The sequence below is a fragment of the Halichoerus grypus genome, chromosome 13 (genome assembly GCF_964656455.1).
Source record: "Halichoerus grypus chromosome 13, mHalGry1.hap1.1, whole genome shotgun sequence".
In the NCBI taxonomy this organism is placed as follows: domain Eukaryota; kingdom Metazoa; phylum Chordata; class Mammalia; order Carnivora; family Phocidae; genus Halichoerus; species Halichoerus grypus.
In genome coordinates this window covers 5742317-5759915 of record NC_135724.1, presented here as the reverse complement: position 1 = coordinate 5759915, position 17599 = coordinate 5742317, and the positions used below count along the sequence as shown (strand labels likewise).

The window sequence follows — 17599 nt, the reverse complement described above, 5'->3', positions numbered from 1 at the left end:
AGATACCTATGCAAAAATACGATGATTTGAAAATATATTTCTATTTGCTTCCATTGGTCTCCAGATGAGTTTCATGTACTGTATGATCATAGCATGTTCATGTACTGTGTGATCATAGCATGTTCGTATAACATGTAGACATAAGGTGCAACAGATAGGACAGAAGGATCAAATTTCAGTTTGTAAAGCATATAAACCCGTGCTGACATATCTGAGCTATACGAGTGATGTATAAGTGCTACCTATTGTTATCACCATCTTTATCATCATCACCTTTAGAAAATGGGAGCTCTGTCCATTCCTTACAAGTGACAAAGTTATCCACAAGAGAACTTATGAGCTTAGAAGTCTGGTCTTTAATCCTTGCCACAGTAGTGTTCAATCACTAAGCAGGGAGTTGAGGGTGTGCAGGGAAGTTCAGTTAACTTCCTGGATCTTTTCTTATTCTGTTTCAATTCTCAAAATGTTTGGGACTGAAATAGATGGTCCCTAAGCTGTCCTTTAACACCTAAAAATATGACAAGCATAAAGCAGAATCAGACCTATAAATACAAAGAATAAATGGATAGGGAGGGGGTGGGGGCTGGGCAAAATGGGCGAAGAGGGTGGGAGATACAGGTTTCCAGTTATGGAATGAATACGTCATGGAATAAGGGGCACAGCATAAGGAATATAGTCCGTGATACTATAACAGGGATGTAATGGGACAGATGGCAGCTGCACTGTGGTGAACACAGCATCATGGGTAAGCTTATCAAATCACTAAGTTGTACACCTGAAACTAATGTAACATTGGGTGTCAATTATACTCAAAAAATTACATCATATGGTCCCAATACAAGACCTTTTGATAGATGTTAGAATATTATTGAATATGCTATAAGCACTTCTCAACACTGGGCTGGGGATATTACCTAATAAATGTTGAGAACCAAGAAAAAAATTAAGGAACCAAGAAAAACAGCAAGGTGGTTCCTTATTAATTGAGTAAGACAAAGCTGTTCATTGATTTTACACTTTTAATCTTTACTCCATATGTGTGTGGGTGTGTATGGAGTAAAATTAGAGAAATACACATTAAATATGAATATTATATACGTATTATATAATTATATTATACATAAACTACATATACATATATTATATATATATATATATGTATTTTAAAGATTTTATTTATTTATTTGACAGAGAGAGACAAAGAGAGAGAAGAAACACAAGCCGGGGGAGTGGGAGAGGGAGAAGCAGACTTCTCGCTGAGCAGGGAGCCCGATGTGGGGCTCGATCCCAGGACCCTGGGATCATGACCTGAGCCGAAGGCAGATGCTTAACAACGAAGCCACCCAGGTCCCCCGGAATATAATATATATTATATAAACTTTATACCTATCATCATCAAGAAAAACAAAAATGTAATGAAAAATACTCTCTTAGCCACCAATATCGAATAAAACAATACCATTTGGGGAACTTGAAACTCCCTAAATAGAATTCCTTTATTTCTTAAGAGCCCTTAAAATGGCATAACTACTCATTTCTGAGTAGTAGCACTGATTGAAGTTCAGTTCTTGTTGTTTTGGAATTATCATCTCATATCTGGGATACTTTGATTTCAATACAGAAAGACTTAGTCCATCCCCACATACTTCATCACACAATGACTTTGATTTTATGCATAGATAATGGTAGATTCCACCCAGTTTTAGCCCCCCCAAAAAGCAAGAAAAAGCAGAATGTCAAAAAGCTACATAGGCAACATGACACAGCAGATAAATTTGTTCTAATTGAAGCTTATTGTAAAATTTATGAGATAATCACAGAGAACGTTATAGTAATACTTATCATTGAAATGAGAGTGATAACCCATCTCACTGTGCAGGAACATAAAGGATGGGGGTGATTTCCTCCTACGGAGGAAGAATGCCATGTTTTTTCTGAATTCAACATTGAAAAGTCCACCCACTTGAAGGATTTCTAGAGATCCTTTATGTATATGCATGAAAACTCTATCTTTTAGCTCAGATAGAAATATTTCTAATGGCATTTGCACAGTATGATATAATTCACCATTTCTTGCATAAGCAGAATTTTAAAAAGACTCATAGAGCACTGGGTGTTATATGCAAACAATGAATCGTGGAATACTACCTCAATAACTAATGATGTAATGTATGGTGATTAACATAACATAATAAAATAAAATTTAAAAATAAATAAACAAACAAACAAACAAATAAATAAAAAGACTCCTAGAACTCAATCACTGTTAGAGTTGAATGGGACCTTCAAAGTTTACCAGTCCTTTCTGTACAAAACACAGACATTCCCTCCACCATCCACGCCACTTGATGATCCATTTTCAGACTGATCACTCTCCATCCAGAGCCTATATCCTCTATGGGGCATCCATTCATTTTTGGAAAATCACAGTTCCTATGAGCTGGACATGTTTTTTCCTAAATTTCACTCAGACGTTTCCCTATAATTTAACAAATCTCAGCTTTCAGACATTAATCCATATCACCAACGTAAGTCTAAGGTAGTTATCACATTTTGAACAACAACAACAAAATCTCTAAGATAAACACTTCTCCTTTGGCCTGGTCTCATGTCTTTAGTTGCTTCTGCATCCTGCTCAGCCTTTTCCAATTGATTTCTCTCCTTCTCATTCATAAAACCCAGGAAAGAACAGATTATGTAATCTGCAGTTTGACCAGTGTAGCTTCCCACGAGACTGTCTCCTTTGAGTTGTTTATTTCACTTTCCTTAATATCATTTAATACTGCTAAGATATTTTTTGTCAATTATTTAAAAAAAAGTACTGGTGCATACTGAGTTTGAATGAAATGAAACTTCAGGAAGTCCTAGGAGTCAGGGTTCTTCTATACTACTGTTGTTTTAGTTGATATTTGAAACCTAAGGATATATAATTTCATTTTCTCCCTATTACTTTTTACAGTACAGTACAGTTTTGATCAAAATTGAAGACTTTTGTGATATTTTTAAAAACCTGATAATATTCTCTAACATAGAAGCTAGCCCTTCTATATGTGTAGCATTTAAATTAGACAGGAGTTCTCAACATATTATCACCCAAGACTGATAAGAATATGGAATAAGCACCTTTAACCTCCCACCAAAGTCAAGAGCTATTGTCCACTGTGGAGCAATCAGCAGTGAGGACATGAAATGTGCTATCTCATAGCCTGGATTTCTTCCTACTCTAGTCAAGAAAACGACAAGAGTGTTTTTGTGTGTGTTTTTTTTTTTTTTTTTGGCCCAATACCTTGCTGAAATAAAGATGCACTACCTCTATCATTTTGATCAACTACTGAAATGAGGACAGGATGGCGACATGCTGCTTAAATCTGCAATAACACTGGGCGCGATAATGCGCTCCATGATGGTATCAAGATTTAGAAAGAGTGAGTGACGTTTGGTACTTCTGGTGTCCTAGAACTCTCCAACTGGATAATTAGAGAGGAATTTCAAGCCAAAACTCTTCACTATATAAAAGAATTGTCCAGTATATTTAATATTTATGAACTAAAAAAAATACTGCATGCTGTGCCTATCACTGAGACATCCTGGAGGTTTCAAACGCATTTTTTTTTCTAATTAATAAATATATAGTTTCAAAATACAAGGTGCTGATTTCTTAAAACTGAATTTTTCAGGATTTTTTTTCATTTGTATAAAATTATTAAACATGAGCTATTCAGGGTTTCTAAAGAACATTCCAAATATATCTATTAATATGACTCATTATTTGTTAGAACATAATTTTCTAAAATTGCTGTGCTTTGCACATAACTCTGGATATCACGCATTGTACCATTTTAAATATTTTCTGAAACTTTTTCTATTTACTCTCTTCCCAAGCAATTCTTTCTCTTTGCCTTACTTTAATTGGAACTCTATCGTCTCAGACCTATTTGCAATGAATGGGACTGCAAGAGAAGCTTACTAAAGAGAACCTACCAAATATTTTTATGCAGGTTTTTAAGATTTAAACTCAAACTTCATCAGAAGCTGCTCAAGTTCCATATGCTTCGTAAGAGCTAAACCAAAGACAAAATCATCATTTCGCGGTTGAACAGTGAGCTGTCTTAAACACGGCTATGATGTCTGTGCCGAAACAGGTCATCAAAATGTGATATGTAACTCTCTCCTGTCACTGGGCCAAAATGAAGGAAAGGGAATCTCAGTGACTTTCAGAGCTAGTTAGACATGCCCTAGTGTGCTCGCACTGCATGGAGAAACACCACTAGCAGCTGATGGGACTTGCAGCCTAGGACCTACGTGAAGGACAAACAGTCAAGTGCAGAGAATCTTACGTTCTTGAAAGGATGTGAAGAGCATCTGAAATCGGCTGTTCCGACTGCCCTCATCGGCCCACATGCGGATGACCCCAAGACCCGTGCGGAGCATGACGTCATTGGCCACGGTGCTGCAGAACTTTGCCTTCAGGTCCCCCACCGAGCTGCTGCCATCATACACAGCCACAAAGTTCCTTTTGCATTCGTTTGAATTCTGCATCTCATAGTCCAAGAAGCGTAAGTAGATCTGTAACATAACAAAGATATAGTAATTTCCTCAAATCAAAACATGAGAGTAGTTCAGCAAATACCAGGCATTCTCTTTAGTTTCACAAGACAGTCTTGATTGCAGTCAAACTTAGGATGTTTCCCCTGTGGGGAGCAGGAGGGTAAGATGTACAACTAAGATCAAACCGTGTTTAGTATTTTTTTTCAAATGTTATTTTCGTTTCTTTAGGTACATAAATGTATGTTAATAAATAATCTGTATTACTACTAAAGGAAAACAGAAATCATATCAAAAGATAGTCTCTGATTTCACTTTGTTTAAATCATTTCACAGAACCACACTGTTTCATTTTTGAAGTAGAGCATATTAAAAATAATAAAATAAAAAAGAGAGCTAATCTTTGATTATTCTTGCCACAACACAGAGTCAAGCCATTTAGTGAAGTCCACATAAATAAAAATTAAATTAACATTTAATGAGTAGAAATGCCCTGTGCAACCTACTCTATAGATTATTTTTAAATACTCCCGACTACTCTATAAAGTTTTGTTGTCCTATTCAGATGATGAAACAGAGAACAGGCCTCTGACTTTGTCCCAGACACTATTCAAGGCACAGGGAAACACCAGTGCACAAAAGAATGAGGCTCAGTGTTGACAATACGTGTCCATTAAACCACGACACATGGACACAATGTCATACCGACAGAAGTGATATAAAGAAAAAAAAAATCTGTGCACTATGAGAGGGATATCTGGAATGGCTCTGAAATAAAGAAGGCATCCTTCACAAATATCTACTAAGTGTTTTATGTTTTCTAACATGAAAGGCTATGGGCTATTTCCTCTCATACACCCTTCTATTATTAATGTAACATGGGCATAAACTGAAGACATGTGTTCACCTAAAAATCCATCTCTTTCCACTCGACATTCATTTTTGCTTATTTATTCGTAAACTATGAATCCCATAAAACAAAAATTTCTCAGGTTCAGTTTGTCTGCCTTAAATTTAGAAGTTTCATTCTTTGAAAATAAAAGAAATTTCTCTTTTGCCCTCAATGTTCTTACTGAATGGGGCAGTGATCCTTGTTCATTTGACCTTCAAAATAGTTGTTTCCATCTCTGCTGACAGGTCTATGATATTTCAACAGTCTCCCACCCGGCCTGGATCTGTCCAAGGTTCTAATTTTCCAGTCCACTCCCAAAGCCCAGCCACGTCAACGTTTTATTTCTAAAAAACAAATTTAATAATCATACTACAATCTTTTAACTGGTTCCATTGTAACCATTCCAAATGGTTACAATAAAAAAAAGTTTATAAACAATGAACTGGCAAATTTTTCTTCTTATGTCTGAACATTTCATACTTATTTTACAAAATGCCATCCTTTATGCACAGGACATTAGTTATACGTGAGTAACCATTCCTTCTTCTCTGCCTACTAAGCTCTTCCTGTTTTTTCAAGGTTCAGTTCAATTGTTACACACCCAGTGCAGAATATTCACTGCCTCCACTCCCCAACCTTGGCAGAATTATTTTCTGCATCCTCTATGCTGAAATATTATTTTGAACATATCTTAAGCTTCAGTTGCAGGTTCCACAAAATTTTTACTACACCGTGTGTTCCTACAAAGCTGGGGAAGTGGCATGCACTTTTGTATTTGAGGCATTAAGCCGTGTGTTGTAGATACTAGGCATTCCATCAGAGTTTGTCAGGGCTTGTATCTGTGAATGACTGACTGACTGGAGAATTCTATTTTGTTATTGATTTCATTTGTTTACTACCAATCGACTATTGATTGGGCCCCTATATGCCAGACTGTTTTAAGTGCTATAAATAATAACTATGTAGAATAATTGGCATTTTATTATTTGCAGTAGGAAATCAAATGCAAAAATTTCCCAAATACGGTATTTCTACTATAACTCTGAACTGTCAGAGAACCACAAGACAGTATGCTGCAGACTTTGTAAGAAAGAACAGACTAAAAATAAAGTGTTGAGTCCAAAGTCAGGAAATGCTCATATAACCTTGAGGAAGAACAACAGAGAAATAGGGAGAAATGGGCAGAAACTGAGAAACAGTGGAAAGCACTTGAGTTTTATGATGCTTTGCTTGGTGAGGTTTTCATACAATGGCAATCTGTAACATTGCAGTTGGAGCTATTCTAAAATTTCCCAACACCTTGATGCTAACTTTAACTGCATCACTACAGACATAAAACATATGCCCTAAGAAAGTCTGCACGCTCCTCACTCCCAGGTTATGTTCTACTTTATTTTATCAGAAGTTCAACTATCACTCACGTTATCCATCTGGGTTTCACTCTTCCCAACCAAATATTACGTTCCTGAAAACTATCCAGGAAATCCCAAAATGTCCCCTTTAAGAAGGCATATCTGAAAATGTTAAACCTTCCAAGTTTGCACTAAGTAGTTTGTTTTTCAAATTTTCACACAGATTTATAAAAAGAGATCGGGTCTTTCAGATGACCTTTACCAGGAAGCTGGAGCAAAAGAAACAAAACAGCTTGCTCAAGGGATGGAAGCAATCAATGTGGGAGCCTTAAATAGGATTAAAATACCTAACTTTTGTTTTAAAGCTCTTTTCACTACACTGCATCACCCAATCCTGACTACAAGTAAACAGATTGAAAGCACTATAAAAATACAAATACTTACAAAATCTGGGTATTATTAGATAATCTAAATTTGTTAAATGCAACAAAAATCAAGTATATATTTATATTCTCAAATACCATACAATCAACCCAACAAAGTTATTAGCCCTCAAAAGAATATGCAATTACAATTGTAAATATACATAGTTACCAGCAGGAGAAAACCTTGAGTAGGGTACATAAAAAGGTCCTTTGGAGTCAAATCTAAAGTAACGCCTCCCTCCAGTGTCCTTCCAAAGCTACAAAAACCAAATACTCTGCCCACAGAGAGAAATAAGTAATCATTTGACTAATTTAAGAAAGAAAGATATTTGAGAGCCTGATGTTTCCAGGTTGAGTGAGTCAGTGGCCTAATGTGCCTGCCCACTTAGAAAGCCAGCTTAAAATGCTAATTTATCATCTGCATCCCATACTGGCAATAACTTAAGACATTGTGCTAACACATGATTTCACTCCAATCTCTCAACAACAATAGACACTTGTTATAACCATTTTAAAATGAAAAAGGCTGAGATTGGGAAAAACTAAGTAACTTTTTCAAGATGACGCAGGCCCTTAGGTGACGACAGATCAGTATTGAACTCGGATCCACCTGCCGGTTTGCTCCCTCGTACAGCACTGTGCAGACTCCTATAATTTTTTTTTTTAATTCTGACAGACTTATATTCCAGAAAGAAAGTTATAATCTTAAGGAAAACAAACTGCAACAAAATAAATGAATAAGCCAGCAAAAAGCCAAACTGTTTTGATTTTCCTAGAGGGGCGAGGAAACATGTTGACAATCCAGATAAAAATGAGATTCGTGGAAAATAAATGTGTCCCTCTGAAATAAATGGGTGTCTTAAATTTTCTTAGAAAGAAGTTTGTTTTATAGAAGAGCACTGCTATAGTTAGAAAGGCAATTTGCATATTCAGCCCATGGTTTCTCATTTGACAGCTCCAGAGAGTGTCCACATTTTCCATACGAGGTGACTGATTGGTATTCTCACATGAAGTTCAATGACAGCAGTCTAAGCACCTTCTATATTTAAAGGCCATTCTTAGTAGACAGGACACTATTTGTAGAGGAAGTGAACAATTAGTCACTAGATTTTATGTATTCCACTTCTGAGGCATTCTATTATTTTTTTAACTTCATTTTTTAAAAATCATTTAAGTAAAGAAATAAAATATGCCAGTGGATATTAGGTTTACTGGGTGCAGAGCTGTTGGTGCAAAAACCAACTGTCATTGGCCGGAAAAGGGATCAAGCTTCCTCACACTGTCTCTAGGATACATCATATAAGAGCCTTCCTTATATTAGGATTTAAATGATATCTGCCCAGCTTAAAGCTTGTGCCATAAGATCACCAAGGGGGAAACACCACATGACATGGGTTTTATTGAAGGTGGAAAACTACAGAAAGCTCTTTAGTCTCTCTGCTGAGAAAAAGGGAAAATGATAAACAGAATCATATATAACTCCAGTAAAATAGTCAGATTACAATCTCCTCTCAGTGAATCATTTTGATGCATTCTTCGTTCTAATCAATCACAGAGTTTGAGCTGACAAAATGATTTATTGAATAGGCCCAGAGATGCTTGAGAACACATAAGCAATTTCTAGTAATATCTGTCTTCCAAATCACACTCATATGGAGAGCAGAATCCCTTTTGAGTACTTAAAGTAAGTTAATCTAGTTAACAATTTACTAAGTAATATATTTACAAACAAACATTTAATACCAACCTTTCAACCTGGTACCTCCCCTCGTGTCACAATGAGATGCAGCAAACAGACATTGTTTGGAGCAATTATTTAAGACTTGCCAGAACAGTTTTCTCCATGAAAATACAAATTAAATACATACCACAGCCTTAGATACGCTGTCCGTGGTTTCAATACTTTCTACTTTGATAAATAAGGCCACATTCTAAAAAGCATGTAGCCCAGAACTTCATGATTGCTGTTTGATTTGTGACTGACCTGCCAGGCCTTATAATTTTAGGTATGATATCCCATGAACCTGGAGGCTAGTAGCAGCATCCCCTTTATTCAGAGGAGAAAACCACAACATCATACTCTTTTCTAAAATGTTGAAATGACACCCTATAACAAATCCTGATGGGAACATTAAAATGATTTTCTGGCATGCATAAGCAAGTATCAAAACACTCCATCTCCAATATCTGATCATACAAAACTGAGATCTCAGTTAAAAACAAAGTTGGATCATGAGATGTTTATTGGTGGTTATCTAGCCAGTTAAAATTTCCATTTTGTTTACCCAATTTTTATTTTCATTTTTGGAGATAATAAAGGCAGACTCAGTCTTTAGAACCCTAAAACTTATCATTGTAATGGAATACAGTTACTACCCTTCATCTGCTGTGTTAGTTTTCTCCTTGCTCCATAACAAGTTCCCAGAAATAGAGCAGCTTTAAACAAGACCCATTCAGTATCTCCGAGTTCTGTAGGGTAGAAGTCACTGTGGGCTGGATTATATTCTCTGGCAATTCTATTGAATGGCAATTCTAGGATCAAGGTCCCTGTTTTCTTGATGCCCATTTACCAGGGATCACTTTTGGCTCCTAAAAACGTTCTTAGTTCCTCTGACTTCCCCTTTTGCCTACAGCCAGAGAAAATCCAGCTTTTAAGGGGCTCGTGTGATGAGAATAGACTCACCTGGATAAATTCTCTTTTAATTAACCCAGAGCCAACTGATTGGTAACCTTAACTGCATCAGCAAAATCCCCTTTGCCAGGTAATTTAACATAATCAGGTATGTGATATTTTATATTCACAGTCTCACTGATTGGGCTGGAAATCTTGGGTGTCATCTTCAAGATTCTGCCTACAATTAAGTTCATCATACAATTTACTTTAAAACAACTTCATGAGGGGCGCCTGGGTGGCTCAGTCGTTAAGCGTCTGCCTTTCACTCAGGTCATGATCCCAGAGTCCTGGGATCGAGCCCCACATCGGGCTCCCTGCTCGGCGGGAAGCCTGCTTCTCCCTCTCCCACTCCTCCTGCTTGTGTTCCTCTCTCGCTGTGTCTCTCTGTCAAATAAATAAAATCTTTAAAAAATACAAAATAAAAAAATAAAACAACTTCACGATAAAATACTGACTTACTATATTTGTCAAGTTTTCCCTGTTTATTTAATACTAATATTATTCAAAACATTTTTGAATCAAGTAACAGCACATTAAAAATTAATGTGAAGTTTTAAATGATGGGTAATTACTAAAAGCTAGAGTTTTATTGTCCCAACACCTTAATCATTAAGTTAATCATCTTCATTTGTGTACTTTTATAAGTCTTTGACTTATCTCTTTTCCTATCTTAACAAATTTGACAATTTCCTCAAATAGTGTGGTTTTGTGACATCACACTGGACTGGGAGTCAGGAGATGGAAATCTGGCCTTAGCTCTGTACCAACAAACCAAATACTTGGGCAGTCACTTATCATAGACTCATCAAGTTTTGGTCTTAGGGGAGTTTAATCTTACCTATGCTGAAGAATTACCTGACTTAAATTATTGTACCAAATCTCTGCCAAACTTTATTTGGATTCCTCCTATGGAGTCTTATTTGATTTTGGGGCAGCTCCATTATTAAAACAAAAGCCAAACCTTCTTTATATCGAATCAAAAGCTATATTTTTTCTAGTTTCAAGCATTTGAATAAATTCTAGTACTTGAAACCATGCAGATTAAGTCTTATCATTCTTTCCTGTCATATAACAGTCCTTCCAATGTCTGAAGATTGCCACCATGTCCATTTTTCTAGATATACATAAGTTTGTTTTTTATTCCATGAGTTTTAACTGAATGACAGAAATTTTGCTTGGTGCTGAGTACCTAGAGATACATAAGCCCCAGCTGTCATGGGATTAACATTCAAATAGTTACCATGATTTGATCACCCAACATTCTTTTCTGTTGGTTCTCTTCTGTACCAGATCCAGGACAAGACACCATAACACCCTTCCACCATCCTCGCTCTAGAGTCTATACAAAGGGATCTCTATAGTCCGTTGTTAGCCCGTATAAGACTTCATTATCATGTCTCAGCTTATGCATCTGTTAAATGAGCTAATCAGGAACAGATTTCCAGTGTTCTCTCTGGCTCTGGTATGCCAAGGTCTAAGAAATCTGGACTAATCACATTCTAATTAAAGGTGATCATCTGTATGACTGTTTTCTATTTGTCAAAAAGCCTGAGAAGCAATATATACTTGACATCAATTTTAATAGAACTCCAGGAAACTTTTTATTACCTGCATCGTGCAACGTTTCAATTCCCAGTTATCATTCAAATATTCACCACGAGCCCCTTCGAGTTTAACTTGGGCTTTGATAGTCTATTCTCATAAGCTGCTAGGAACTCCACAAAAATAGAAAGCTCACATAGGCAGTCATATCCAGTTCTTGCTTTTCCCCACAGTTATTCAAAGCCACTTCCTATCCTCTAACCTTTAATTTAACAGAGAAAGCTTGTCACAATAGAGTCATCTTTGTCCAGCTCTGCAGGCGGCTTCCCCTTTGGGTCACAGAATGCCAAATTCTGTAACAGACAGGTACACTGAGTATTGTTGCTCTGGAATTGTACAAAAGACAGGCTATTTACCAGCTGGGGAAAAAAAAAACGACGTGTGTTTACGCTCCCATAAAAACCCTCTCTTTATCACTGCTGTGAAAGATGCTGCTTACAGCAATGAGGTGGGGCTCAAATGTTTCCAGCTGGAGAATTTTTTTCTAATCTTTCATTCATAGAGTTTAAGAAAAATGAATAGCACTTGCCTGTGAACCCACAGATTACGTAAGAGAGAATAATAAACTGCAATCTAGCTTCTTTATAATCCAAGGAGTGCGTGGGCTTTTATGTCACGAACAGCCTTTGATTTTTTTTTTAAAGGAGGAGTCACTTGGTCTTTCTTGATAATACAATAAAAGTTTTCAAAGATTTGCACAGATGCAAAGAGGCCCGCCAGGGGCAAAGCTGGAAGACGGAGCATGGCTCTGAATGCCTGTGACTGCAAGTCTGGGCAAAGCGTGCCGCACTTCCAAATTGTATGCAGACCCAGAGACAGATTCCTGGGAAAATCAAGTGAGGAAAGCCAACACACTTCCTGAAATACCAGCCTCCTCAAAGATGACTCTATTTTCCCCCCCCGTCCTGAATATCCAGCCACCAAAATCTCCTCTATCGATCTTGAATCTTTCTTTGGTCTGTCTACCATCATAAGCTAGCCTCAGCCATGGGGCTCATTGCCACATCTTCCTCCCGAGTCTTCTGCTCGCAGTGTTGATGCCTCTGTCCCTACAGCCCAGGGAAAAATTTTTTTTCCAGAATGCAAAGCTGATCACATTTTCCTGCTGCACACTCTTCCATGTATCACTGCTACCAGAAAGAATCCAGGTTCTTTACGTCCCTTTGGCTCAAAGACTCATCATCCACCTCCAAACTTTTATTTGCCTCCATGCTTTTATTTGGTCACATTCAATTACATATTTCCTAAAAAAGCTCACTGTTTTCTGATTCTATGACCCTGATGCTATTCCCTCTACCTGGAGAGCCCTTCCCTGGTCTACCTGACACAATGCTGTTTCTCATTAAGATTCAGTGGACACCCTGGCTGAATTTGATTCCACATTTGACTTACCTTCGCAGGTGTATGCGACTTCTCCCTCTCTCTACTACACCTTAGGAACACCTCAGTGATCATGGCTCATTCCTTGGATTATTTGGTTACAAATTTGTCTAAGAATTAAACAGGAAGCGTGAGGACAGGGGCCGGCATGCTTTCTTCATCTCTCCAACATGATGCTTGAGACTTTACAGAGCCACTAAATCTATTGATTAAATAACAAACTGTTTCAACCTCAATAAAGTTAACGACAAACCTAATAAATCAATAAGGCTTGGTTGAAACTATATAACTGAGGAGTGACAATAAAGGAAGGGGGATTAGCAAATAACACTCCCCACCTATGATAGTCACTGACACAAAGTTATCCCCGGTATTTCTTAAAATTTCAATAAGAGGATAAATATGGTTGTTCTAAGGAAGTATTTCCAAAATAGTGGTCTGACTCTGAATCTGACCCATAATATATTTAGTTTAATAGCATGTAAATTTACAACTTAAAAAATGTATTGCCAGTATTTAAAAACCAAGGTGATCAACATAAAATCCTGACTTCTTCCATGTTATGAGAAAATTGGAGGACTTGGTAATGTTAGACCAATACTTTTTCATAACGACAATAAAAAGAAGCTTAAGAGGCAGTGGGCACCTGGCTGGCTTCTTTGCATGGGCCAGGCTCTCCCGGGTCCTGTTTGACACTGTCCCTGAGCCTTATCATAAGATATTTTATATGCCAGAGATATGTGCTTTTGCAAGGCCTGGACAATTTCTTCCAAAGATACAACATTAGGTTGAAAAGTGAGCAAACTACAGATACTGACAGGAAGGGCGTAAGTGTGATTATACTTAGACCCATAGCTTAGATATAGCATTTCAATCCATTTTCCTGAGGGGTCGGGGGTGGGGGGAGAGTCACATTAGGGTCTCTTGTCCAGATGATCAAATGATCTCTTCAAACACCCTGTCTATATTATTTACAACATCAAAAGTTTCCTTGGTTGGGGCAAGACAAGTTGCATTTCAAACCAAAATAAAATGATAGCTTATGATTGCAATCTGAAACCCACTTAGCATGTCCAGTTGGTTCAAAGCAGCGCATGCGCCAGACACTTCCCGAGCTGACTGTTTGCAGATCTGTTTTCACCTTAAGACTGACCTTGGATCGTGGAGGTGCCCGGATGTACCACTTGCAATCCACAGCCTCGCTAGCAGAAGCTTTGCCTTCTTTCATAATTTGTATAGATTCCACAATTCCTTCAGGACCGCCCATCTCAAACTCACATGCTAAATAACAAAATGCCAAACAAACATACAAAAATGGAGCTTGAATAATAAACCAAAAGTGTATTTCAGAGCAGAAAACAAAGACCTCTGAACATTACTGAGTATCTATTTTACCAACCTGGTAATGGTTTCAAAACTCCAAGGTCCTTAAAGTCGGGATCTTAAAAATCGAGAAAAAGATAATTAGTCTTATTCTGCATTTATTCCTTAAAATGATGGTGAGTAATATACCATTGAATTATTCAGGAATCTGCCAAAAAATATATTAAGGGAAATTAAGTGGTTAAATAAAAAACTGTATGATAATGTTAAGACGGAAATGTTAATTTATAAAACAGAATTATTACCACAGCGTTTTTATTACTACAAAAGAAGCCATTTTTAAAAACCTTCCAATGCCATTCTTCATCTAGGCATCAAATAAAAATATTACTCATCCCTAAATCCATAATCGGACACTAGATGGTTTTGTAAAATGTATCCATAGGTAAGGCAAGTTTTGAGTATATTTCCATCTATGACATGTATAATCATTTTGTCTGATTTAACAGATTCTGTGAATTGTTGAAACATCATTTTCTTTGCCACTGAAAAACTGAAAGTACAAATTTCAGCTGTGAAACCGAGGCCCTCTTTCCCCCAGCAGAATGCACTATCCTATTTCCAGCAGACCTTTTCCCTTAACTTTTTATTCCATGCTAGCTTCCAAAGTATTCCTCAGTATTGGCGGTGTCCTCTCAACGCCAGCTCCCTCCCTGGCTTTCCCCTCACCCCACCCCAGGTCCAGGTATGTGTCCTTCTCTGCTCACGTACTTGGGGGAAGCTTGATGTATCATGAGCCTCGGAAGTGTCCTAAGTGTTAGAAGCCAAAATGGTGGGCTTGTTTCCACTTCCTGAAACTGACTTTGAGATAAGTGTGCAGCCAGTGAAATGTAATGGTTAGCTGGTTGGAAGACTTCTGAGAGAGTTTTCTTCAAAAATAAAAGGAAACAAGACATATATAGTTTTCTGGCTCACACTGTGATCTGGTGTGTATGGGGTCCCTTGGGGATTGTGCACAGTGGTCAGCTTATGGTGCTGACAGGTGCTAACGTGAGGAGATGCTAACTCTCAAGGGTGAGCAGAATAGAAACCTGTAGAACGCGAATCCTTACGAACATCACCGGGGCACTCTATTCAACTACCCTGTAGTCACACTTCCTCCCCCTTTTGCTTTTTGAAACAATGTACGTCCTTATAATTTCAGTTACTTTGAATTGGATTTTCTTTTACTTATGGATAAAAGCATTAATGGTTATGATTTTTCTTGGAGACACCTGGCATCCAATTTAAAAGGTAGATGTGAAACAATTTCTTTTTACTACTAAGGTATTGGCTGTAAATTAAAAACCTTATAAAGTTAGAAATATATTGAGAGACACTGCTCAACAAGAGTCTAGGGCTGAAATATGAAAGGGTAGCACTCTCAGGAGGCAATTATTTACGGATATCAAGACTGTGTGTGTGTAGATGTTGGTGTGTATCCAAGTGTGCTCCTTTATATGTCTGTGTGCCTGGAGACGCTAAGCCTATGGCTTCAGGCTGACTGTATCACTGTACTTATTTTCATTACAGTTTTTTTTTTTCCCTAATTTTCTTAAACAGTAATGCGTACTGATACATTGAAATTGAAAGGCCTGAATCAGCCAGGCTACAATTTAGTTAGGTCAACTATTTAGACTCACTTTATTATAGAACACAATTATAATGTGGTGGTATATTTTGAATCAAGATACAAATCCTTTGCATAATGTTTTTTTAAGATTTTATTTATTTATTTGACAAAGAGACACAGGGAGAGAGGGAACACAAGCAGGGGGAGTGGGAGAGGGAGAAGCAGGAGCAAGGAGCCCGATGTGGGGCTCAATCCCAGGACCCTGGCATCACGACCTGAGCCGAAGGCAGACGCTTAACGACTGAGCCACCCAGGCACCCCCAAATTCCTTTGTATAATTATTTTGAAAACAGTTCTTTTACCTTTCAGAAGGAAGGAAGGAAGGGAGAGAGGGAAGGAGAGAGGGAGGGAGGGAGGAAGGGGGGAAGGAAGAAAGGAAGGAATGAAGAAAGGAAGGAAGGAAAGAATGGAGGAAGGAAAGAAAGGATAAAGAGTGAGGGAAAGAAGGAGGAGGAAATACCTGGTGCAATTTCCATGAAAGATGCAGAAATGAGGACAACATAGTTAATTTGGATCAGGATACCCCAAGTAGATGTTTCTGCCTTCATCTAAATTAATGGATATTTGGTTATTCTTTCAAAAAAATGTGTGATATTTGTATATATATATATATAAATTATTTATTTGAGAGAGAGAGAGAGAATCTCAAGCAGACTCCCTGCTGAGCACGGAGCCCAACATGGGGCTTCATATCACGACCCCTGAAGAGAAATCAAGAGTCGGATGCTTAACCGACTGAGCTACCCAGGTGCCCCTCAAAAAATGTGTATTTAATACCTACTGTGCGCAATAAAAGAACTATGTTTTGTACAGAATTATGCAGATTGGTTGTCACCACTAAGTACGTTTATTGGTATTGAAGAGACCCAATATTTTCCCTTACTTTTACATCAAGCTTGCCCACCTCAGTTATCCAGATTCTTTATTATTCATTATGTCCCTTTCACTATTTTGCATAACGTTTAATAATAGTCATTATAGATTTGAGTGTTTCAGCCTGGCATGGCTGTTCCTATGATTCTTGCAGACGTAGTTGGTATTTCATTTTGTGGTTTGAAGGCTAACATTTGTCATTTTTATAACTCGTGCTACACAATGTTGAGAGAAATGCCAGTTCTGGGAGTTGAAAATTTATTTTTGTCTTTGTATTAATGGTGATAGCACTGATGGTTAAGAAAAGGAGGGGAGGGAGGGAGAAAAAAACTTGAGAAAAAATTGTTTCTGCACTCCCATTTGAATAAGCCACCAGTAATATCATGGTCGCAATGACCCGCAAAATAGAAAATAAACAACACAATAATTTTTTTTAAAAGCAGCTTACACTGGATTTAAGAATGCTAAAATTGTTTTTTTTTTTTTTGCCCCAGGTTGTTCGGGGGCAATGACAGAAGTGATTATGCAGCAGCACAGTGAAGATGGAGTAGATGGAGATAGTAGCCACCTTCTACTCTAGATCTCCCCAAAGCTGTTCTCCACTAAGCAACCCTAATAAACTTTTAAAAATATAAATCAAATCGTATTACTCACCTGGCTTTCATTGCTGGTTGAATAAAACCACAGCTCTTTTTAAAGACTGTAATTCTCTGTGTGTTCTTGCCCCTGACCCCCTGGCCCAACGTACCACAGGCTCCCGACTTTTCTGTCTTCTCTCAAAACAAGCGGAGCCTTCCTGGTCCTCCCGCATGTGAGGCTGCCCCCTCAGCGCTCAGAACTTGTCACTCCATCTGCGCTGCC

The 17599-nt window shown here is 37.7% G+C and overlaps 1 protein-coding gene across 6 annotated transcripts in view; it reads right to left on the bottom strand.

Moving 5' to 3' along the window:
* Positions 1-17599, bottom strand: part of NETO1 (neuropilin and tolloid like 1) — a 107161-nt gene that overhangs the window by 28969 nt on the left and 60593 nt on the right. For 5 of the 6 annotated variants that reach the window (XR_004920618.2, XM_036102750.2, XM_036102751.2 and 2 more), the window contains exons 5-7: positions 14270-14311; positions 14024-14190; positions 4338-4566 (exon numbers count right to left, since the gene is read on the bottom strand). Coding sequence is in view for 5 of the 6 variants with exons in the window: in XM_036102750.2 (XP_035958643.1) it covers positions 4338-4566; positions 14024-14190; positions 14270-14311 (438 nt within the window). In the remaining variant the exon portion in view is untranslated. The remainder of the gene's footprint in view (positions 1-4337; positions 4567-14023; positions 14191-14269; positions 14312-17599) is intronic. The other variant, XM_036102759.2, reaches the window with a different exon arrangement.